The following is a 25,615-nucleotide window of genomic DNA, read 5'->3' on the forward strand; positions in this document are numbered from 1 at the left end:
CTTCAATGTATTCACAGACATGCTACTACCACTACAATCAGTTTTAGAACATTATTCCCCAAAGAACTCCAGTTCCTGTGGGGAATAAACTTAGGAATTCCCTGAGCTTGCACCAATGGGTTAACAAGGCATAAAGAATTAGAAAGCCATGGGACGTTCACACCCAAGTTTGGGTAAACAAGTTTAGGTAAATAGGTATAGGCAAGGCAGGGCAAAGGACCCAGTATAGATAGGGAAGGGCAAAGGCCTCAGTACAGGATAAAGGTATATGAGGTAAAAAAGGTTAGGTATTCAGGGCAGAAACACCCCCAACTTAGTACAATAGCAGAAAGCTGCTTTCACAGAAAGGAAGGATCAAATTAGGTAAACAGGTAAATAGGGCTATAGACTGCTGCAGGGCAAAGTTGCCCAGAGCAGAGCTAATTAGCAAAACACAGGTGCCTTGTTGACCCTGAGGTAGCAAACTCTGTCTTTCTTGTCCCCTAGACCAGTTTAGGTAAACAGAGGTGGTGTCTCAAGTCTGTCATAAACAACCTTCTGCCCTGGTGCCAGGATTTTGGTTTGTATTAACCCAAACCCCTAACCCCACAGATCTTCATGCCCAGGAGTTAATGTTCACAGTTTCATTGTCTCTTTGTGCACGTCCATCACCATGTTTGTAAGCCTTCTGATCCTAATAAAAGAGGAGCAAGGACCCTTAATCAGGGCTCTTGTCTTCTCCTGGACATTAGCCATCTTTTGCTTTTTTAATTCTGTGTCCCGCTTTCTTGATGGACAAGAAAGAACGCCAGACCCAGAGTCGACTACAAGTTCCCCTTAGCCATTATATCCCAAACCCCTAATTTTCTCCAGCCTTAGGCAATCACTAATTTTATTTTCTATGCCTATACATTTGCCTATTTTTGACATTTCACATAAAGGAAATCATATGATATGTTATCTATTGTAACTGGAATCTTTCATTTAGCATAGTTTTCAAGGTTGACCCATGTACCATGTTACTGATGCTTTATTTTATTTTATTGCCAAATAATATTCCATTTTATGGGTATACTGCTTTTATTTATCCATCCATCAGCTGATAGACATTGAGTTGTTCCCCCCCTTTTTTTTTTGCTTTATTCATAAAGCTATGAATATTTGTGTGCAAGTTTTTGTGTGTACATAAGTTTTCATTTCTCTGGGGCATATATCTAGAGTGGAATATCATATAATAACTCTGTGTTTAACCATTTGAGAAACTTCCAGACTGCTTTCTGAACCAGCTACACTATTTTATATTCTTACCAGCAATGCATGAGGGTTCCAATTTTTCCACAATCTTGTCAACAATTGCTATACCTGTCCTTTTGATGTATAACCTTCCTAGAGGGTGTGAAGTGGTAGCTCATTATATTTTTCATTTGCATTTCTACAAGGGCAAATAGTTTTGGGAATCTTTTAATGTGCTTATTGACAATGTATACACATTCTTTGAAAACCTGTCTGTTGAGATCCTTTGCCTATTTTTGATTGGTTTATTTTTCTTCTTCATATTGAACCATTCCAACTTTATTGTTTATGTATACTAGATACATGATTTGCAAACATTTTTCTATCAAGCTGTGGGTTGTCTTTTCACCTTTTTTGATTCTGCCCTTTGAAGTATATGTTTTTAATTTTGATGAAATCCAACATTTTACTTTCCTGTTGTTTGTGCTTTGAATGCCATATCTAAGAATCTATTGCCAAAATAAAGTTACTAAAGTTACACCTATGTTTTCCTATAACAGTTATATAGATTTAGCTCTTACATTTAAGTCTATGTGATCCATTTGGAGTTAATTTTTATATATGGTTTGAGGTAGGGAATGAATTCATTCTTTTGCATGCGGCTACCTAGTTGTATTTGCATGATTTTTGAAAAGACTATTCTTTCCCCATTGAACGGTTTTGACACTCTTGTTTAAATTCAATTAACCATGGATATATGCGTTAATTCTGGTCTCTCAGTTCTATTCCACTGATCTAAATGTCTACCTTTAACTAATAAGTTGCTATCTTAATTATTATAACTATTAGTAAGTTATGAAATTGAGAGGTGTGTCTTCCAACTTTGTTCTTTTTCACGACTCTCTTTTGTTGCCTTTTTCCGCTTACACCGGTTCCGTTGCATTTCCACATGAATTTTAGAATCAGCTGGTTAATTATGGCAAAAAAAAAAAAAAAAAAAGGAGCTAGAATTTTGATAGGAATTTCACTGAATCTATAAATCTATTTGGAGAGTGTTGCCATCTTAACAATAATGAGTCTTCTAATCTATGACCACACAATATCTCTTCATTTATTTAGAACTTTTTAATTTCTTTCAACTATGTTCCAAAGCATTCAATGGACAAAAATTGCAGTTATTTTGTTAAGTTTATTCTTATTTTATTGTTTTTGATATATTTAAATGGAAGTGCTTTATTAATTTCCTTTTTATATTTTTCATTGTTAGCATACAAAAATACAATGGATTTTTGTACACTGATCTGTACCCTAAAAAATTTTTGAACTCATTTATTAACTCTAACAGTGTGCATATGTGTATGTGTGTATGTACACACTTTGCTTTAGGGTTTTCTATATGTAAGATCATGTCATCTACAAATAGAGAAAGTTTTACTTTTTCTTTTCTAATATTATTCCTTTTATTTAACTTCCTTGCCTAATTGTGCTGGCTAAAACTTCCAGAACAATATTGAATAAGAATAGTGATAACTGACATCCTTGTCTTTTTACTAACCTTAGGAGAGGGAGCTTTTAGTTTTTCACCAGTAATATGACACTAGCTGATGAATTTTTTTTATAGATGTTCTTTCCCAAGTTGAGGAAATTCTCTTCTATTACCATATTATTGAGTGTTTATCATAAAATAGTCTTTGATTTTATTAAATTCTTTTTCCACATCTATTGAGATGACTTTGTGGATTTATTCTTTTTTTTTTTTAATTAATGCTATATATTACATTGATTTTCAAAAGTTGAGCCAATCTTGCATTCCTAGGATAAATTCCACTTTTTATATGTGCCTTCAGTTAGTTTGCTAGCATTTTTTTGAGAATGTTTGTGTCCATATAGATATTGTGTCATATTCATTATAGTCATTAAGCTCTATGAATCACTGGCTGATTGCTTTATTGTTTTCAGTAATGTCCTGGGTCAAAAATTGCTCATTTCTTTGAACAAAATTTTATTTTTGAAGTCAGACTTTAAAATTCATTCTGACTCCAGGAAGTCTATTTTTAGCTATCTCTTTCCCTGGTTTTCACTGGTGAACTAGTTGGCTTATAACTTAGCTTGTTGCTCTTAATTAAGAGCATTAGACTTAATTTCCCTATACTGTTTCAAATAATTGGAGAATGCTTAGGTGCTCTCTTTTCTTATGGACTCTATCTTCCCTAAGCAAATTCTTTGTGCCACTACCCTGAGTACTGGGTTGGCTGGAAGCCTCTGGTCTTCTCTACTTACCTTTGTTGGCTTGGAACCTCTGGCCTTGGAGCAAGCTGGAGTGATAGAGATCAAGGTCCCAGTATTCCAGGCCTGCTACACCTGCAGCAAAACCTGCATCCTGGTGGTGGGAGCTACATGGAGAAAGAGAGCCCCCAAAATGTTGCCCACTGTCACCAGGAATTTAGCCTCTTCAGATTGGAGATGGAAGGTACAAGAAATGCTAACTGCCTGTCCCTCCAGATAAAATAATTCTTGATTGGGAATTTAGGGGCAGGGGAACCCTGTCTTCTTGGGATAACAGCTTGGAGTGGAGCTTCCATCAAATTAAGTAGGGCAGGGAGTGAGGTGGAAGAAGAAGGAGTGGGATGACGTTCAGATGCCACAGACTCTTGTTCTTACTGAGTTTTAGATTTTCTTGAATAAGTGTTACTTTATTTTCTGTATGCCCTTAGAAAAATTTCCAGACTTTAAATGACTTTATTTATTAGTTTGTTTGTTTACTTACTTAATTTTTTGAAACTTTGGCTGTTTGCTAGGAAGTGGGTCCATGAACTCCTCACTCTGCCAACTTGGAGGTGGAACTTCTCCACTGGAAATTTCCCGAGCCAGAGATGCCATTTTTGACTGAAGTCCTGAACCAAACTGCATTATTTATTAACTCTTCCAAAGGAGCTCTCTTCAGACATTGCTGTAGGAGCTATGGAGCTTGCCACCTGCCTGCTGTGAGTACTTGTCCAGTGGGGTCTCTTGTCACACTTACTCTCTCAGCCCCTAACTTTGCCTCTAGTCTCAGAAGGATGACAAGCTGAGACCTCAAGAAAGCTTAAATCTCTGTGGGGGTTCAAAATGATGAAGGTCTTTCAGTAGCAAAAACAAGGCTATGTCTTCAGCAAAAAAATGAGGACAATGAATTTCAGGGCTATTACTAAGGCATTTTTTTTTAAGTTATCTATTAATATAGAATGTATTTAAAGCTAACTTGGAATCAAACACAATTTTCTTATGAGACAATATAATTAGATACACAGACTTCTAGAAATGTTTACAGTTTATAATCTGGGGCTTTTTTTTTTTTCAGGTATTTTTTGTTGCTACTGCCCATTTTTCCTCTACAAAGTACAAACTTCACTAGGAGGAGAGTTGTGGTGGCTCTCATTAGCAGGTTTTCAAATTAAGGTAACAGTAACTGGGCCTAAAAGTCACGATTCTGCAATTTATGTGTCTTTTTCCACCTTAGGGTCTTTTAAATAATTTCCCACAAAAATCTAAAGATTGATGACAATGATTAATTATGCTTTTGTGATCACTCATTCACACTTCTTCTTTTCTTCAGTTAATTTACACGTCGTTGTTCTACTGCAGACACAATACATCTTATATTTAAAAACACTGTACATTGCTAACTTCTTTCACATAATTTAACCTATTTACTCATAAAAACCTATTTGATCTCATTAAAGGTCAGTTTCATTATTCCCTTTTTACAGACAGAAAAATGGAGGTTGAAAATAGCTCCTTGGTTTCCATAAATTCAATAATCCATTAATTGAAAGCACGAACTTGAACTGACATCTTTTGACTGGTAAGGTCAGAACTCTTTTTAGTAAATGCTAAATGCTTTGTATGAGTGTTTGAGAAGAGATGACTAGGTGGAAAAAAGGCAATGAAATAGGCTGAAGTACTTCCAGTAAGAAAAGTAATCACATGTCATTTACTCTTTTGTTAAAATGTGCATCCAGAAGAAAATAAGTGCACTCCTTGATCTTATACTGACATACATAAATTATTATTTCTAAACTTCATACTTTCTTGTATATTGTACAAATTGAGAATATGTTTGCTACACATTGGTCACAATATCCCTTAACATTAACAACAACAACAACAACAAAAAACCCAAGAAAACAAATCTAGGGGCTCCTGGGTGGCTCAGTCGATTCACTGTCCAACTCTTGATTTTGGCTCGGGTCATGATCTCGTGGCTTGTGACATCAAGCCCCATGTTGGGCTCTGTGCTGACAGTGCTGGGCCTGCTTGGGATTCTCTCTCTCTCCCTCTCTGCCTTTCCTCCACTCCTGTGCATGCTCTCTCTCTTTCCCTCTCTCTCTCAAAATAAATAATAAACATTAAAAAATACATTTTAAAAACCCTAGATTTATTTATTTGAATTTAATATAAGAATGTTAAATAAATTTCTGAAAAGGCACAGTCCAAGAGAAAAAAAAAAAAAAAAAAGAGGTAGGTTTTTCCTTCTATTTGGATTGTCCTTTCCTTAAAATACCATGCTCTTTTTCTCTTTGTCCATTATCCTGATTTTGTCTAATTCTATACTTTCTGCAGACTGTGGGACAATGAATTATGAAGTATCAGTGCACTTGTAAGTGAAAATATTGTGGGGAGAAAGGGCTAACAATGACTGCTCCTAAGACCAAGAGAATATTAAATGATTCAAGATTATTTGTAACTTCTCATCACATATGACCTTGCTATTTCTGATACAAATGATTCTTGATGTTTTGAGTTAAACATTTCTACTTCTTTACCTTAAAAGCATATAGTTATTTGCAAACACTGTAAGTGGGTTAACTTATTTCCTAGTGTCAACTCTGTCAAAAGACTTAATAGCTTTGAATTTTTTGATTTCTGAAAATAATTATTTAAGTTCTTTGTATTTAATACTGTGTCTACCTGTAAAATTTTAAGTTCAGATCAAAATTATAGAGTTTCTGGGTAAATAGTTGGTCAAATAGTGTATAGATTATATGATTTTATTCCTATTGATTTGGGACTTTAATAGTCCAATAATATAACATGAGTTTTATTTATGTGCAAACCACCTTGTCGCCCTTGTTTTCTCTTCATCTTCCACCCTCAAAGATTTTCTGTGAGACATTTAGGATATACATAAAGATCCTTCACATTTTGAGAGCTACACCTCAGGTAGCTCTCTGTCAAAGAAGCAGTTCCTTTGTCCCATTCATTAGTGTCTTTATTTGGGTGTTGCCAATATTTCCCAGTAAATGTCATGTTCTATGACAGCAGTAACCATGCTATTTTGTTACCTCTGCATCCCTAGCACCTAACATAATGCCTGTCATAGAGAGGATGCTGAATCAATACAATAATGCTGGCTTAGTATATCAGTAAATGGTTGGAAAAGCTAAGGAGACACAATGGGAACACTAGGACATGATTATCTGAGGAGGCAGAGAGGTAGCAGGTATCTACTCCTGCCTCCCTCACTAAGATGATCAGAGGGAGGAAATTCTGGGAGAAGGAGTAAATGGGTTAGAAATCTACAAAAATTGAATGCTGTGCTTTTTCATCCATTTAGGCTTTGACTACTAAGGATTGATGGACCTAGCCATGGTGTTTGGAGCTCTGGGAAGTATGAGAAAACAAGATGTTCTTCAGAAGGAACAGTGAAAACCAGGAGGCTTAGTGACTTGTTCAGGGTGTAAATAAAACAAAGGGGTCTCTCCACCATTCCATCAAAATTGTGTGATTGGTTCACCAAGGTGTAATAAAGGGGAAAATATTCCAGATGAAATCCCACGCTGAAAAAAGAATACCTGTCACTTTAGGCTGTCCTTTGCCATCTCTCTTAGAAATTTGGACCTAGTGAATGGAAATCAAAGAATGAGGAATCTTAAGACCACCTAATTATAGTCTTGCCTATTCAAAGGAATAGTTTTGTGTGCACACCTGTTCTTATTTTTTGTAATTACATATAGTTTTTTAATTTGTTTCCTTTCCTTTGTTTCCTTTCCTCTCTCTCCAGTCCCTGCCCCTCAGCCTCACCACACACACACCTTCAGTCTATCTGAATATTTTGATTTGTTCATTCAACAAATAGTTCTTGATCGACTTTTATATACCAGGCATTTTAAGTGAAACGAACTTTGTGTCTTATTGTTACTTATAGTTAAAGGGAGAATATAAAATTAATGAAATTACTACAAGAAAAAAAGAGTTACAAAGATTTCTGAATGAAAGAACACAACAAAATAAGGAATTAAAATGTCCTATAAAGCCATGAGGTCATTACTAGATGTCATTGCTGAAATTAGATCATAAAAATAGTGTGACATCTGTCCTTTTCTATTTCTCTCTGTATATTTCTCTCAACTTTATTATTCTTTTTCAGTCTCTCCAAAAATGTATTTAATTCTGAGTCCTTCACATACAGGTTCTACTTTCTGATAGAAAACTTAATAATTTTGATAAAATGGTTTATTTAGAGTTCCTGGAAAGTAGAGACTGTATCTTACTTATCTTTGCCTCTCTGGAATTTAGCACAATGTTTAGCTTACAATGTAAGCTCACTAAATACTTGAGTCAAGGCTAATGGTTTATAGTTTGTTTTACCTTCCTCTGATCTCGGACAACATGTAAATTTTCAGTGGGAAATAAGGCCTGGTGAAAAAAAAATCTAAGAAGTGAGACTAATAATAGGTAAACATTTTATGAAAAGGAAATTACTCTTAAAACGATTACTCAGTTGGTGGCTGCCTGCCATACCCCTCTTATGGTGATTTGCTTGGGGAAACTTACCATCTCTCAACACATAGTTTGGACTTTGCTTTATGTGGTATTGGTTTAAGATGAGCTGCTTTTGTGTATTCTATTTCCTACTTTTAGAGTTATGACTCTAATGGTAGTTTTAGTTTGGATAGTAATTTTTTAATTGCTATTATTTCCTTTTTTTAAAAAAATTGGCTTCATTTACTAATGCTATTTCTTTTCTTTTGGAAGAATTTTTTAAAATAGTCTCTCTCTTTATGATGGCTTCTTGCCCAGTTTTGTTGAATTCAACTTTCCAGGAATATCCATTAACTTAATTAATTTTATAAAAATACCCTCTCTATATTATTTAATCTAAAATGTTTTCAGTTATAAAATGCACAGTTGTTTTCCCTACCACAAATAAAGATAAAATATGCTATCAAATATAATTGCAAGGAACCATTAATTGAAAGATGCACCCTGATTTCACAGATACTAAAATGTTAAAAATTGTATGGTTTTGAATGTATAAAATACAGAGAAATCACCACCACAGCTTTACCATCAATTTCCAATCATGTATTTATACAAAGTTTTAAAATTATTTCTATGGTAATGGCAAAGGAATATTATATTGCATATTTAATGTAGGACAATGGTATTGCATTAAAAAAAAAAAATTCTGAGAGCTTTAGAAGATGCCTGATAGAATAGAACTCCCAAAAGTCAGTATGTTTGTCTGTTTTGTATGTACCCCAAGCACCTAGAATAAGGCACTCAATAAGTATTTCTCAAATGAATTTCTGAGTGAATTCATGTTTCATTAGCCATGGCTGTTTCGCAGCCATGTGTCTGTTTTAAGCAAAACCAAATACTTATTGAAAATAAGTATTAATCAGTGAACTCCTTCTAAATGCCAGTTTATGTTTTTCAGGTATCTTGAAATGCACAGCTTCTCAAGCCTTTCTTTTCACTTGTTGCCAAATTCTTTCCATTGTATTTTTGTAAGTATTAGAATGATATTTACAACTCTGATGTTTCCAACAACAATTTGTGAATTGCTATGAAAAAAAATTGAATGAAATAATTGCTCATTTATGGTTATCCACAGTTGGACTATTTTGAAAGTTAAAAGGTAAAAACAAATCTTAGTAAGTGCCTTGTAGTAATACACTTGGTCCACTTGATAAAAAGTCGAGATTAGTGGGCCAAATATAAAAACAAAAAGTTTAGAAAAGGACTTAGCTTGTAGGGTCTGAATTTATTCTCATTCTATCTTTTCCTCCATTTCTAAGACATTTATGTAGCTTTGGTGATGGCTGATTATAGGTATCCATATGTGACGCTATTTAGAAATAGTCTCCGAAGTTATCAATCCCATAACATTTGGAACCCTCACGTGTCAAGAGTTATATTTAATTTAAACCTAACATGACTTCGTTCTGATTCTTAAGGCAGAGTACAAAAGAGGCTAAGGTCATGGCCTCTGGAACTCAGATCTCTGGGCTTGAAACTCATCGGTAGCTCTTGTTAGCTATATGGTCATGGAAATTCAGTGAACATTTTTGTGCCCTATTTTCATCCTTCTAATGTCATTACTACATCTTTTGTAGGGTTTTGATAAGGACTAAATGACACATTAAAGTTTTTAACAGATCCTTTCAAATAGTAGACGCTGATGTTGGTTGTCCCTATTTCCCCTCTGGATCCACTATGTCTTTCACTGCCCTGCTTTGTGTCCTGGCACTCCGACCTTCGTGGTCTTCCTCACTTAGGCTCTCTTGCCCTCTGACGCTGGTTAGATTTTCAACTGAAAACAATGAAGGGATGGAAACACAGGAGGAGTGAAATTGGGGTAACCTCTCTTCTCACTTCCTCACTGCCTGATTGTGGTTTGGCCATGACTTTCTCCATTCTCTTGCCATGTGGAAGTTCTCTCCCATAGTTCTAGCTATTGCTAAATCTGTTAGTATTACTTCCTCCTCATGCCCCATCAGGGCAGTCAAGCAAGACTTGCTGTGCATCTAGGTCCTGGTGCTTCAACACTCTTATTGATTCCTTTAACCCTATTTGCATCCTTTTTTTTTTTCCAATATATGAAATTTATTGTCAAATTGGTTTCCATACAACACCCAGTGCTCATCCCAAAAGGTGCCCTCCTCAATACCCATCACCCACCCTGCCCTCCCTCCGACCCCCCATCAACCCTCAGTTTGTTCTCAGTTTTTAACAGTCTCTTATGCTTTGGCTCTCTCCCACTCTAACCTCTTTTTTTTTTTTTTTCCTTCCCCTCCCCCATGGGTTTCTGTTAAGTTCTCAGGATCCACATAAGAGTGAAAACATATGGTATCTGTATTTCTCTGTATGGCTTATTTCACTTAGCATCACACTCTCCAGTTCCATCCACGTTGCTACAAAGGGCCATATTTCGTTCTTTCTCATTGCCCTGTAGTACTCCATTGTGTATATAAACCACACTTTCTTTATCCATTCATCAGTTGATGGACATTTAGGCTCTTTCCACAATTTGGCTATTGTTGAGACTGCTGCTATAAACATTGGGGTACAAGTGCCCCTATGCATCAGTACTCCTGTATCCCTTGGGTAAATTCCTAGCAGTGCTATTACTGGGTCATAGGGTAGGTCTATTTTTAATTTTCTGAGGAACCTCCACACTGTTTTCCAGAGTGGCTGCACCAGTTTGCATTCCCACCAACAGTGCAAGAGGGTTCCCGTTTCTCCACATCCTCTCCAACATCTATAGTCTCCTGATCTGTTCATTTTGGCCACTCTGACTGGCGTGAGGTGATATCTGAGTGTGGTTTTGATTTGTATTTCCCTGATGAGGAGCGAGGTTGAACATCTTTTCATGTGCCTGTTGGCCATCCGGATGTCTTCTTTAGAGAAGTGTCTATGCATGTTTTCTGCCCATTTCTTCACTGGGTTATTTGTTTTTCGGGTGTGGAGTTTGGTGAGCTCTTTATAGATTTTGGATACTAGCCCTTTGTCCGATGTGTCATTTGCAAATATCTTTTCCCATTCCGTTGGTTGCCTTTTAGTTTTGTTGGTTGTTTCCTTTGCTGTGCAGAAGCTTTTTATCTTCATAAGGTCCCAGTAATTCATTTTTGCTTTTAATTCCCTTGCCTTTGGGGATGTGTCGAGTAAGAGATTGCTACGGCTGAGGTCAGAGAGGTCTTTTCCTGCTTTCTCCTCTAGGGTTTTGATGGTTTCCTGTCTCACATTCAGGTCCTTTATCCATTTTGAGTTTATTTTTGTGAATGGTGTGAGAAAGTGGTCTAGTTTCAACCTTCTGCATGTTGCTGTCCAGTTCTCCCAGCACCATTTGTTAAAGAGACTGTCTTTTTTCCATTGGATGTTCTTTCCTGCTTTGTCAAAGATGAGTTGGCCATACGTTTGTGGGTCTAGTTCTGGGGTTTCTATTCTATTCCATTGGTCTATGTGTCTGTTTTTATGCCAATACCATGCTGTCTTGATGATGACAGCTTTGTAGTAGAGGCTAAAGTCTGGGATTGTGATGCCTCCTGCTTTGGTCTTCTTCTTCAAAATTACTTGGGCTATTCGGGGCCTTTTGTGGTTCCATATGAATTTTAGGATTGCTTGTTCTAGTTTCGAGAAGAATGCTAGTGCAATTTTGATTGGGATTGCATTGCATGTGTAGATAGCTTTGGGTAGTATTGACATTTTGACAATATTTATTCTTCCAATCCATGAGCAGGGAATGTCTTTCCATTTCTTTATATCTTCTTCAATTTCCTTCATAAGCTTTCTATAGTTTTCAGCATACAGATCTTTTACATCTTTGGTTAGATTTATTCCTAGGTATTTTATGCTTCTTGGTTCAATTGTGAATGGGATCAGTTTCTTTGTCTTTCTGTTGCTTCATTGTTAGTGTATAAGAATGCAACTGATTTCTGTACATTGATTTTGTATACTGCAACTTTGCTGAATTCATGTATCAGTTCTAGCAGACTTTTGGTGGAGTCTATCAGATTTTCCATGTATAATATCATGTCATCTGCAAAAAGCGAAAGCTTGACTTCATCTTTGCCAATTTTGATGCCTTTGATCTCCTGTTGTTGTCTGATTGCTGATGCTAGAACTTCCAACACTATGTTAAACAACAGCGTTGAGAGTGGGCATCCCTGTCGTGTTCCTGATCTCAGGGAAAAAGCTCTCAGTTTTTCCCCATTGAGGATGATGTTAGCTGTGGGCTTCTCATAAATGGCTTTTATGATCTTTAAGTATGTTCCTTCTATCCCGACTTTCTCGAGGGTTTTTATTAAGAAAGGGTGCTGGATTTTGTCAAAGGCCTTTTCTGCATCGATTGACAGGATCATATGGTTCTTATCTTTTCTTTTATTAATGTGATATCACGTTGATTGATTTGCGAATGTTGAACCAGCCCTGCATCCCAGGAATGAATCCCACTTGATCATGGTGAATAATTCTTTTTATATGCCGTTGAATTCGATTTGCTAATATCTTATTGAGAATTTTTGCATCCATATTCATCAGGAATTTGGCCTGTAGTTCTCTTTTTTTACTGGGTCTCTGTCTGGTTTAGGAATCAAAGTAATAGTGGCTTCATAGAATCAGTCTGGAAGTTTTCCTTCCCTTTCTATTTCTTGGAATAGCTTGAGAAGGATAGGTATTATCTCTGCTTTAAACGTCTGGTAGAACTCCCCTGGGAAGCCATCTGGTCCTGGACTCTTATTTGTTGGGAGATTTTTGATAACCGATTCAATTTCTTCGCTGGTTATGGGTCTGTTCAAGCTTTCTATTTCCTCCTGATTGAGTCTTGGAAGAGTGTGGGTGTTTAGGATTTGTCCATTTCTTCCAGGTTGTCCAATTTGTTGGCATATAATTTTTCATAGTATTCCCTGATAATTGTTTGTATCTCTGAGGGATGGGTTGTAATAATTCCATTTTCATTCATGATTTTATCTATTTGGGTCATCTCCCTTTTCTTTTTGAGAAGCCTGGCTAGAGGTTTGTCAATTTTGTTTATTTTTTCAAAAAACCAACTCTTGGTTTCGTTCATCTGCTCTACAGTTTATTTAGATTCTATATTGTTTATTTCTGCTCTGATCTTTATTATTTCTCTTCTTCTGCTGGGTTTAGGCTGCCTTTGCTGTTCTGCTTCTATTTCCTTTAGGTGTGCTGTTAGATTTTGTATTTGGGATTTTTCTTGTTTCTTGAGATAGGCCTGGATTGCAATGTATTTTCCTCTCAGGACTGCCTTTGCTGCATCCCAAAGCGTTTGGATTGCTGTATTTTCATTTTCGTTTGTTTCCATATATTTTTTAGTTTCTTCTCTAATTGCCTGGTTGACCCACTCATTCGTTAGTAGGGTGTTCTTTAACCTCCATGCTTTTGGAAGTTTTCCAGACTTTATCCTGTGGTTGATTTCAAGCTTCATGGCATTGTGGTCTGAAAGTATGCATGGTATAATTTCAATTCTTGTAAACTTATGAAGGGCTGTTTTGTGACCCAGTATATGATCTATCTTGGAGAATGTTCCATGTGCACTCGAGAAGAAAGTATATTCTGTTGCTTTGGGATGCAGAGTTCTAAATATATCTGTCAAGTCCATCTGATCCAATGTGTCATTCAGGACCCTTGTTTCTTTATTGACCATGTGTCTAGATGATCTATCCATTTCTGTAAGTGGAGTGTTAAAGTCCCCTTCAATTACCACATTCTTATCAATAAGGTTGCTTATGTTTGTAAGTAATTGTTTTATATATTTGGGGGCCCTGTATTCGGCGCACAGACATTTATAATTGTTAGCTCTTCCTGATGGATAGACCCCGTGATTATTATATAATGCCCTTCTTCATCTCTTGTTACAGCCTTTAATTTAAAGTCTAGTTTGTCTGATATAAGTGTGGCTACTCCAGCTTTCTTTTGGCTTCCAGTAGCATGATAAATAGTTCTCCATCCCCTCACTCTCAATCTAAAGGTGTCCTCAGATCTAAAATGAGTCTCTTGTAGACAGCAAATAGATGGGTCTTGTTTTTTTATCTATTCTGATACCCTATGTCTTTTGGTTGGCGCATTTAGTCCATTTACATTCAGTGTTATTATAGAAAGATATGGGTTTAGAGTCACTGTGATGTCTGTATGTTTTACGCTTGTAGTGATGTCTCTGGTACTTTGTCTCACAGGATCGCCCTTAGGATCTCTTGTAGGGCTGGTTTAGTGGTGACGAATTCCTTCAGTTTTTGTTTGGGAAGACCTTTATCTCTCCTTCTATTCTAAATGACAGACTTGCTGGATAAAGGATTCTCGGCTGCATATTTTTTCTGTTTAATACATTGAGGATATCATGCCAATCCTTTCTGGCCTGCCAAGTTTCAAAAGAGAGATCAGTCATGAGTCTTATAGGTCTCCCTTTATAAGTTAGGGCACGTTTATCCTTTGCTGCTTTCAGATTTTTCTCTTTATCCTTGTATTTTGCCAGTTTCACTATGATATGTTGTGCAGATCAATTCAAGTTACGTCTGAAGGGAGTTCTCTGTGCCTCTTGGATTTCAATGCCTTTTTCCTTCCCCAGGTCAGGGAAGTTCTCAGCTATTATTTCTTCAAGTACAGCTTCAGCACCTTTCCCTCTCTCTTCCTCCTCTGGGATACCAATTATGCGTAGATTATTTCTCTTTAGTGCATCACTTAGTTCTCTAATTTTCCCCTCATACTCCTGGATTTTTTTATCTCTCTTTTTCTCAGCTTCCTCTTTTTCCATAACTTTATCCTCTAGTTCACCTATTCTCTCCTCTGCCTCTTCAATCCCAGCCGTCGTTGTTTCCATTTTGTTTTGCATTTCATTTAAAGCGTTTTTCAGCTCCTCCTGGCTGTTCCTGAGTCCCTTGATCTCTGTAGCAAGAGATTCTCTGCTGTCCTCTATACTGTTTTCAAGCCCAGCGATTAATTTTATGACTATTATTCTAAATTCACTTTCTGTTATATTGTTTAAATACTTTTTGATCAGTTCATTAACTGTTTTTATTTCCTGGAGATTCTTCTGAGGGGAATTCTTCCGTTTGGTCATTTTGGATAGTCCCTGGAGTGGTGTGGACCTGCAGCTCACTTCCCCTGTGCTGTGGTGTATAACTTGCGTTGGTGGGCGGGGCCGCAGTCAGACCTGATGTCTGCCCCCAGCCCACTGCTGGGGCCACAGTCAGACTGGTGTGTGCCTTCTCTTCCCCTCTCCTAGGGGCAGGATTCACTGTGGGGTGGTGTGGCCCATCTGGGCTACTTGCACACTGGCAGGTTTGGGGAGCTGGGGATCTGGCGTATTAGCTGGGCTGGGTAGGCAAGGTGCAGGGGGCAGGAGGGGCAGGCTTAGCTCGCTTCTCCTTAGGTGATCCACTTCAGGAGGGGCCCTGTGGCAGCGGTAGGGAGTCAGACCCGCTGCTGGAGGGGTGGCTCCACAGAAGAACCAAGTTGGGTGTTTGCGGCGGAGCAAGCAAGTTCCCTGGCAGGAACTGGTTCCCTTTGGGATTTTGGCTGGGGGATGGGCGAGGGAGATGGCGCTGGCGAGCGCCTTTGTTCCCCGCCAAACTGAGCTCTGTCGTCCCAGGGCTCAGCAAGTCTCCCTCCCTTTGTCCTCCAGCCTTCCTACTTTCCAAGCAGAGCTGTTAACTTATGAACTCCCAGATGCTAAGCAAGTCCCGCTTGCTGTCGGAACACACTCTGTCCAGCCCCTCCGCTTTTGCAAGCCAGACTCGGGGCTCTGCTTGGCTGGCGGGCCGCCCCTCAGCCCCGGCTCCCTTCCGCCAGTCTGTGGAGCGCGCACCGCCTCTCCGCCCTTCCTACCCTCTTCCGAGGGCCTCTCATCTGCGCTTGGCTCTGGAGACTCCATTCTGCTAGTTTCTGGTGGTTTTCTGGGTTAGTTAGGCTGGTGTAGGTGGAATCTAAGTGATCAGCAGGATGCGCGGTGAGCCCAGCATCCTCCTAAGCTGCCATCTTCCCTTGTTTTTCTCAACCCTATTTGCATCCTTCTTAATAATCTCTTTATTTGACTCTTTCCAATTAACCATTTGTATGTACCATTTATTTTCTAATGGGATCATACATGGTATTGTGCTGAATTATTTCATTTAAAATAAATATCAGAGCAAATCACAAGAGACTCTTAAATACAGAGAACAAACTGAGGGTTGATGTAGGTGGGGAAATGGGTGATGGGCATTGAGGAGGGCACTTGTCGGGATGAGCACTTGGTGGTGTATGTATGTGGGTGATGAATCACTGGATTCTACTCCTGAAGTCAAGGCTACACTGTATGTTAAATAACTTGAAAATAAGTAAATAAATAAAAAATAAGTTATCAGATTATTCCTTTTAAGTCCATGAACTATCATTAATAGTGATAAGAATGGGGGCTTCAAAATTTAGGTAAAGAAAATCAATTTTATTAACCTGTGTGTCATTATAGCAGAAATATCCTCAGCACTAAAGGAAGTATGTGTCAAACTGGGATCAGATTGCCGTTAGGATGCAATAAAACCTGAAAGACCTCCCCTCAAAAGCTTTACACAGGAATCCTTCCTCCTCCTTCTCCCTTGTTGAGAGCATTGAAAACAAGTACATGGAATACAAGAAAGTGGCATTTATATGGTCAAATCAAGTTTATTAAAAAACAAATCTAAGTTTCGGGATTTAGTCAAAATTTTGGAGTTGCTGGGTGGGTTGAGGGGACAGTGATTCTTAGTGTTGGTGGTAGAAACCTGTGAGGCCATGTAAGTAAGAGCGGGACTGGAAGAGTGTTTGTAGGAAATAAATAAGAAAGTCATGGCTGGTTTCCACTCAAACAGGAATTATGGGAAGAAACAGTAAGCCTACCAAACTATTAAGTACAATGGCTGCATATTCTGGGAGAGTAACAAGTGCAAGGACCTTTTACGTAACTGATAAATCCACATTTCCTCACAGAGGACCTGGGGAAACACTGTTTCCATATTTCCACTCACTAACCATGTTTGGGATCTGTGCAGGGCTAATCTTACAGGTAACAGTGACCATTACTAGTCATGAAGGTGAGACTGGGACATGCACGCATTACCACTGTGTAAAGGAGTAATACCATTTCATGCACAAAATCGCAATCATTTTGTTCAGCCTGGAAATGAATTTAAAATAATTGGCCATATGAAGGTTTCCTATTAAACTCACTGTCATCTTACTCAGAGTTATGGATTTTTAACTCTCAAGTGAAGTAAAATCCTATAGATACCTCAATTCTCACACATATCACAGGAAGAGTAGACAAGGGTACAGTATAATGTTAAGAGGGAAGAAATTAAGAGGTCTAGAGTCAGTCAGACTTCTTGGAGTTGAATCCTAACTATCTCTGCTACTTACTATCAGTATATCCTCCACATTTTTTTCCAACCAACTCCTGTATGTCCCAGTTTCCTCTTCCTCATCCTTGGAATCAGAAAATTATCTATTTCTTTGAAATACTGTGAAGACTCAATAAAATAATACAGACAAAAAACTTCATAAAGTACCTGGCATATAGAAAGTACTTAATAATTCTTGGTTGTATTATTTTGTATATGCATCTCCCAACAAGATTCTATGTATATCTTGAGGTATGAATATACCTATAAGGTGAATATATATACCTATTACATAGGTATATGTATTATTCATTTTATATCCATTACTGAGTCTTTTGTATAGTAAAGTATTAAATTAATATTTGCTTAGTGACTAAATGAAGCTAGCTTGCTTTAGAAATATGAATCTCAAAGACAAAAACAAAGCATGTGTATTGTTTTTTATTGAAGTTGTCTCCTGAGATTTCATGTTAATAACTAGAGAGGACTATTAATAGTTCACTGCACTTTAAATGTCTTTTTTTTTTTTTAGTATTAGCACATCAATGCATATGCATAACACAGCCTTGGGCACATACAGAAGCACCATTACCTTCAAGTGGTCAAGTATTCATAATTATTTGGTGAAGAAGCAAACATCTTATCAAAACAATAACTAGGAATAAATTATAGGTACCAAAAAGGGGGATAGACTACTCATTTGAATGTAGTCTTATAGAGAATATCACAGGTCTTTTTTTAAATAATGAAATTATGTGGAGTCTACTTAACTGTTATTAAACAATTTATAAGGGGCAGCCATTGCTGTTATAAACTTTGATACTCAGTTGGCATCAATTTGTCAAAAAGACTGTGTTTCTTCCGTCTACTAATTCTATAATTTAGCCTACAGAAAAAAAATTTTTTTTCAAGTTTAAAAACAAGTAGGTTTTTCTGAAGAAAAAGTTCACAACTACGGACATTTTGAAATTTACAGAATTTACATGTAACACTCACAAAATCAATAGTTGGTAAGCTTCATAAAGACAGAATCACATCTATTTCTTCATTCATCAATGTCCCCAGTAATCAGCACTGAGCTTAAAAACAGTTGATTCTCAATAAATATTTATTAAACAACTGGATGATCTTTCTTTGAAGTAGGTTCTTCCTGGAAAAGCACTGTATTCTGCCAATGTTTTAGTATTACTAAATTACTGCATTTGGTCAACTCTACCCTAGTTTGGCATGATTACCCTCATTTGTGCATGCTTACAGTGAGAGAATGCCTGAGGGAGACCTTTACTTTACCATGTGTAGGAAACCACAGAAGGATGGAAATTGGGCCTAAAGTGTCTGAGACAGTTACTGACGAAAGCACTGTAATTAAAAGTAAAGCCTGCAAAAATCTGACTCTGATCCATATAAATTGAAGGTTGGAAAATATGATTGTTGAAATATCTTAGAAAGCATAGTCAGGATTTGTTAAATGCTCTTTTAAGATGATGGCACGACTTAATAAAACATAGAAAAACAAAGCATACAGTAACTTCCAGAAGCCAAAACCACAAGCCTCCACAAGACTTACCAGAACAGTCACCACACGGAGAACCACTCCACGCATGTTATTCTCCAGTTTCTTGTCAGTCAGTGACCCGTTCAGCCCTGTGACAGGATTCCAGCACCCAAGCTGAAAGATGAAATAGCTTGGTCACTCTCCTCACTGAAGAACAATCCAATCACCTCGGCAAAGATCTTTCAGAAAATCGTGTGATGTCTCTCAGAATAACTGGTACAGGAAGGGTCCTGAATAGGTTTTTCTTTTTAATAGCAAATGAAGCAATCAGAAATTCCATTTCCTGCCTTTAAGTATCACTCTATGGCATATGACAGTATCCAATATGCTTTAGCAGACTCACTAAGGACATATGACTTAACAAGGAGTTATAAATACACCAATAACTCAATCCCAGTTATGCACTAATTGGAAAAATAATAGTGCATATAATTTTAGTATAATGTCTGTTCTAATAGATCAGTTATTGCACACGTTAGATTTTCTTATAATTTCAATGGTTTTAATTAGATATTACACTGCTTTTACTAGAAAAACTACAAGATTTTTAATACGGTTAGAAGGGTTACTGCTTTTAGTTGAGGGAAAAAGTCATGGATATAGCTTTGTTGTTTTCAAATATTCATAGTACATACAACAATATAATTTGCCTTTTTTGTCAGTGCTATCAATTTCCTGGGGATATTTTGGCAGCAGCATTTCCCTTAAAGTCTTGCAATGATTCACTGCTCTTTACACTCCAAATACTGATTTAATTTTACATCCTCATGCAGTTCTTATCTCTTGTAACATCCAAATCTAAGGGCTACCATTTTTAAAATCACTGCCTCTAAATCACAAGGGGATAAAAATTGATGACTCTCAATTCTGAAATGAGAGAAAAAAAAGAGATGTTGTGACTTGAATTAGCAGATAACTCAGTGAGCAAAGCTGCAAAGAATGCTATTATACACATCTTGGGAAGAAATGCCATGCTATTAATTCTGATACCAGATCCACGAGCCTTCACTTTTGGGAACCTACCCATATTTGCATGCTTTAAAAATGTAACAGACCTTCAGTCATATTTGGAGACTGTTTTGATTGACTGAATGGTTTATAGGGAGCCCTGGTTATTTCTGTGGCTTCCTCCTGAAAGCTGATTTATTTCCTCGTATTGCATTGTGTTTGTGGTTTCCAGAGTTGTTGACACACTGGCAAGTCTCCTTCACAAATCAAAGATTTAGGTGCTTCCTATTAAAACTCAAGTTTCTCTGTGAGTCCCCAAAAGGGCTTTAATTAAGAAACCTGAAATGTGCATAGATCTAAAGAGAAAGTATGTCACAATATAAACAAAAAGCCAGCTTTTCCTGTATTAAAATAATTTGGAAAAGGCTGCTAATTGTAGGTTTCAACTCTAAAAGCACATTAAATTCATACAATGGTATGCCATTCTTAGTTACCTAAAAAGTCTAATTAGAAACTTAGATCCCATTAGCAAATCCAAATGTGTTGAGAGTCTAATTATCAGAGATATTGTAGTCCTCTCGTCACATTTAAAACCTTATGAAATTTCTTTTGAGTTTTTGTTCTCTTCTGAGGTCAACCAGAGTCTATGCCCAATTACATTCCTTGATGTGCGCTTTTTCTAGTAACTTTTCAAGATTTTATTTTCTTAGATGAATTAATATTGGCGGAAACAGTGATTTACAACCGTAAGTGGAGACCTAGCACACTATCCACCTTCTACAATTCTATTACTTAATTCTAAGCTTCATGGATAGCTTTTAGGACATCATCTTGTTCAAGGTAAACATGTCTAAGCTGCCAAAGTAAATATAAGGATTTCTTTCTTTTTTTTTTTTTTTTTTTTTTGTCTGCCTTGGTGAATTGACTGTCGGTTTGCCTGAATAAATGCCATCTATTAATGCAAACTTGATCATAGCATTTTGGTATATGGACTGGTCAAAATATTTACCACTGGAATAACAACAAAACTCGCTCAGCAGTTTGTTTTTAACAATGCTCTGGACAAATATTTAAAAATATATAATCTCCAGCTTCTTCTTAATTATGTCTTCCTTTAAACATAACTAAATATAGTCAATGGTTTAAAAGTTCTAAGGCACTGAAACATTTGGGTTTTTGAAATAACAATAAGAAAGCATTTGTCTTCAGACCTGGACAATAACTTAAACATTATTTATACACATATATGATGTGACCATATATGATGTTTTTCCTCACCCACAAAAAAATGTGGCCAAATTCTTTCTTCTTTCTCATATATATTACAAGACATCATTGTCTCCTCTACCTGATGAAGGTCTTTCCCATCTCTATATTCTCTCTCTCTTTTCTTGCTATCTGACTCATATGTCCTTTGATCATAGCACTTGTAAAGTTATTCCTGTTCATCATAACAGCAGTCTGGATTTCAGGTTTGGTGACACTTTTTACTTAATTCAGTTCTTCCTTCATATGCATAAACTCTAACACTTAATGTTAGCTATTAGCTATGGACACCAAGAACTATGAGTTTCAGAGACTGAATTTTGAGATAGTGAAAGTTTAGAATACAGATTATCTGAAAACTAGAAATAAAATATATCTACTTATCACATATCAAAATGGAGCACAACAAAATATTATTTAGAAATTAAAATAATACTTATTTCTTATATTGAATAGAACTATTTCTTTTACATTTTTCAGAATACTTTCTAAGTGTTAGCCCTGATACTAAGCTTTTCATACATGATCTCATTTAAGCCTCAAAATAACTTTATGAAAAAAAAAAAAAACTTCATGAGAAGGTAGTGTTACAATTATTATTTTATAACAATAGAAAACAAGGCATAGACACTAAGGGCTCATCTCAAGTCACATAACTACTAAGAGATGAAACTAGGATTTAAACTAATACTGTTATTTATTTTTTAATATATATTTTTAAGTTTATTTATTTCGAGAGAGAGAAAGAGAGAGAAAGGAACAGGGAGAGAGAGCAGGAGACAGAGTGCAAGTGGCGGAGGGGCAGACAGATAGAGAGAGAGAATCCAAGCAGGCTCTGCACTGTCAGTGCATGGCGCCTCATGTAGGACTCAAACTCAAACCGTGAGATCATGATTGAAGTCGAAATCAAGAATTAGATGCTTAACTGACTGAGCTACCCAGGTGCCCCTAAACTAGTGCTTCTAAAAGTCCAGATTCCAGTGCTTCAATTGCAGTGCTGTTTTATAGCTTATGAATTGTTTTCATAAATGTGATCTATTTGAGGTAGGTATAGAAAATATTATTCCTATTTTATAATAAAAAAAAAGAAAGCTCAGACCAGTTAAGTAGCTGCCTCTCTATAACAGCTAGAGAATTCACATTTTGGCAATACAGTTTAAAAGGCAAATCATCACAATTACCACTTTTATTAAAGAAATATAATGTGTACATAGTACATAGTATATACCAGTCCTCCAAGGTCTTTACTTAGATTGATTAATTTAGTTCTCAAAACAGCACCGTGAGAAAGGTAACATTATTATCTACATTTTACAGAAGAGAAAACTGAGGATTGAGAGGCTGTGCTCCTTCCAGTGTGCTTTTATTCACTTAAGCCATCCAGAGGCGTTGAGTAGAATAAGGAAAGGAGTAGATAAATGAAACGGACAAGACAGTCTCAAAAATATTTCTGGAAATCTCTACTTTGTGTTACCAACATACTAAAGATAAGTGTGGGATGCATTTCATTTATCTTAAGGTCTGTTGATGCTTCTCCAAATGTATACTGAAGATAAACGAGGAAAGAAACAACAGCAACACACATAGAAAATGTTGATTATTCACATCTTTTTGAAGGAATTTTCAAATTTTAAGATTCTTTAATTTCTGTTCATATCCACTCATCTCCCTGAGGTTCCCTTCAAGCTATTCTGTTTGATTGTAATAGCTCCGTCCAATAATAAGCAATACAAATGAGTGAAGTTCACACAAATTCAAACTGAATTTGTATCTACAATGGGTCATATTCCTTGCAGCATAGTAAGATTGACTGGCATAGTGTTTGATTAAAAAGAAAAAAAGAAAAAAATAGAAGAATTCCATTTAAATTCAAGCGTGAGGCTTATCTAAGAACTTCTGTGGCTTCATTGTTTGAAATTCTATTAACTTGGCTTTTCTGGATATGTGGAGAAGGTTGCTTGTGCTTGGCTGTGTTTTTTGTTTTTGTTTCTTTTCCTTCTTCTTCTTCTTTTTTTTATAACAATGAGTCCAGGGACTAATATAGATAATGCACACAAAATCTTATAATACTATCTATTCAGCTGAGCACTTTCTAAGTAAAAAATAATAAAAGTGGCCCCTGCAGCACATGAGATTTACAGAAAGTCATACTGCTGATGGCAAAACAAGATTCACTGTCTCCCATGGTCTGGCAGTCTAGAGAAAATTTAGAAGGGATTAAAAAATAAGGACCAATTCAATTTCCTTTCAATTACGGTATATTGATTTCCTATAGTATTTTTTGGTTATTGCTTAAAATCACTTTAAAACCTTAAAAATGCTTAATGCTTTAATTATTTCCTTCACTGGAGTTTTAGCAATAATAATTTTGTAGCTCTCTGTTAAAATCAAGGTAGTATCTTGTGTTCAACAAAATGGTTGCTGTATTTGCATGGGAACAGTAATACGTTTCTAACATCATGTGTTATGTCATTAGCAAATGGCCAAGTTTTAGATATTTACTCTTTTCCTTCAATATGTCCTCTTTTCATTTGTCCATGGGCTTTAAAGGATGACGTTTGACTTGGTTTTGCATCACTATTTTTCAGGCGGTGTTATAATGTCAAAAAGAGCTGAACTGTTCAACTTTAATTTTACGCTTAATAGTTATAGGCTTTAATAACAGGAGTCAAGAGAGCTCTTAATTGAATGCCAAATGGATTCTCTACATTTAGTAGCTTGTATTCATATGGAACAAACGAAGCCTGGCCATAGTACCAAAGCTCCAGCTGCAGGATACAAAATACCCACTGTACCGCAGGCTGTGTGCTGCCAGCCACTACATTTCCTTTATTTGCTTTCTCAGCCTTCAGAGGAAAGAAGAGGAAGAATGAGGCATAGGCAAAGTAGCTGAGAGCTAACCATGTAGATATGCACAGCATTTATTTGGTCGATATTACTTCTGTAATGGGATAGAGTGTGTAAAAAAATACATACGGCAGGTTGACTCAGATGCATGTTTCATAATGGTAAATGGGAATGTTTTTTCTTTGATATATACAGGAATGTAGTGTGTCAGTAATCCCTCCAATAATATTTGTGTGTGTGTGTGTGTGTGTGTGTGTGTGTGTGTGTGTGTGATATTTCCACCTGTAAAACAGGTTAAGTTTGCAGGACTTGCCCCTTGGGGATGATTATTTCCTCCTAAGATTCTGTTCCTACAGCTTGGTCATTACCATGAAGTAGTAGACCTTCTTTAGATTACATGAAATAGCCTTAGCACTTGAGTTTCCTTCAGGAGAAAATGTCTTTGAAAAAAAAAATCACCTGACTCAACTGCTTACATTTCCCTGTATTGATGCCGAAAACAAAATTTCTATACTATGTGCAATAAGATGAATTTAGCTGATTTCCACAAAATAGCAATTTGAGAAGATACACACACACACACACACACACACACACACACGAAAAAATAGCTCAAAGATGTTTTATGCAGCCATAATAACCACTCTTCAGTTATCAACTGGCATTTGACTGATTTAATAATACTCTACAATTATAAGTTTCCCTTTTTTATCATTCTTCTTGGTCTAAAATTATTATTATACTATATTTAGAGGCAGTAGATCATAGACACTAAGATCAGAAACTCTGGAACCAGACTGCTTAGGTTCAGGCACCTACTCTGATACCTGCTGGGCATGTGCTGTTGGGCCCCAGTTTTCTCACCTCTCAAACAGGAACAATAAAAGTGGCTTCTTCATAGGGTTAGTGAGACTATTAACTGACTTAATATATGTTAAATATTTAGAAGCATTCCTGGCACATGAAGACTAATGCAATGTTTATTATTATCATTCCTATATAATCAGCACTGTTGTTCCTGGTTCAGCATCATCATTCGGAGTCACTTACTGGTTTCAGTGAGGGAGCATGCCTCTAAAGTTGTGGTTCTCAACTCTGGCTGCATATTAGAATCACCTGAAAGTTTTTAAAACTTCTGATGTATCAGCTCAAACTCAGAACAATTAAGTCCAAATCTCCAGGGATGGCATCCAGGCATCAGTATTATTTATGGCTTTCCAGGCAATTTCAACCTATAGCCAAGATTGAGAAGCACTGCTCTAAAACTTGCTTTAAACACCCATGCAATCTCATAGAATGGCTACTTAACCTTATTGGTTGAAGGCATCATTTTTACCGGCTTCTTTTGCAAAAGCTAGCTAGGGACACTTTCTCGAATAAACAGGCAATTTTATTTTTCTTGTTTGAAATAAGATAGGAGGCTATAAACTCTGTGAATCCAGAATAATGCCTACCTTGTCTATTCTTGCACCCATGGCCCTTATCACTGTATTGGTACTTGGTAGGTCCTAATAAACAACTGATAAATTAATTCATTCAATAAAATCTCTGCTGTCCTCTTCTTCCTTCTCTTCTTCTCCACCTCCTCCTTCTTCGTCTCCTTCTTCCTCCCCTCCTATCCTCCTAATCCCTCTTCTTCTTCCTCCTCCCCTTC

General features: G+C 36.7%; 1 protein-coding gene and 1 long non-coding RNA gene across 3 annotated transcripts in view; one reads left to right on the forward strand and one right to left on the reverse strand.

Moving 5' to 3' along the window:
- LOC109275855 (uncharacterized) overlaps positions 1–6,940 on the forward strand; it is a 50,014-nt gene extending 43,074 nt beyond the window's left edge. The window contains exons 2-3 of the long non-coding RNA XR_002084413.2: positions 4,011–4,196; positions 6,809–6,940. This is a non-coding gene — a long non-coding RNA (uncharacterized LOC109275855). The remainder of the gene's footprint in view (positions 1–4,010; positions 4,197–6,808) is intronic.
- The window catches only part of GRID2 (glutamate ionotropic receptor delta type subunit 2), a 1,432,440-nt gene that overhangs the window by 348,482 nt on the left and 1,058,343 nt on the right, over positions 1–25,615 (reverse strand). For both annotated transcript variants that reach the window (XM_053901394.1, XM_019464250.2), the window contains exon 9: positions 18,913–19,014. In XM_053901394.1, the coding sequence (XP_053757369.1) occupies positions 18,913–19,014 (102 nt within the window). The remainder of the gene's footprint in view (positions 1–18,912; positions 19,015–25,615) is intronic.

This window comes from Panthera pardus, unplaced genomic scaffold, assembly GCF_024362965.1.
Source record: "Panthera pardus isolate Hobbes unplaced genomic scaffold, ASM2436296v1 HiC_scaffold_13, whole genome shotgun sequence".
NCBI lineage: Eukaryota > Metazoa > Chordata > Mammalia > Carnivora > Felidae > Panthera > Panthera pardus.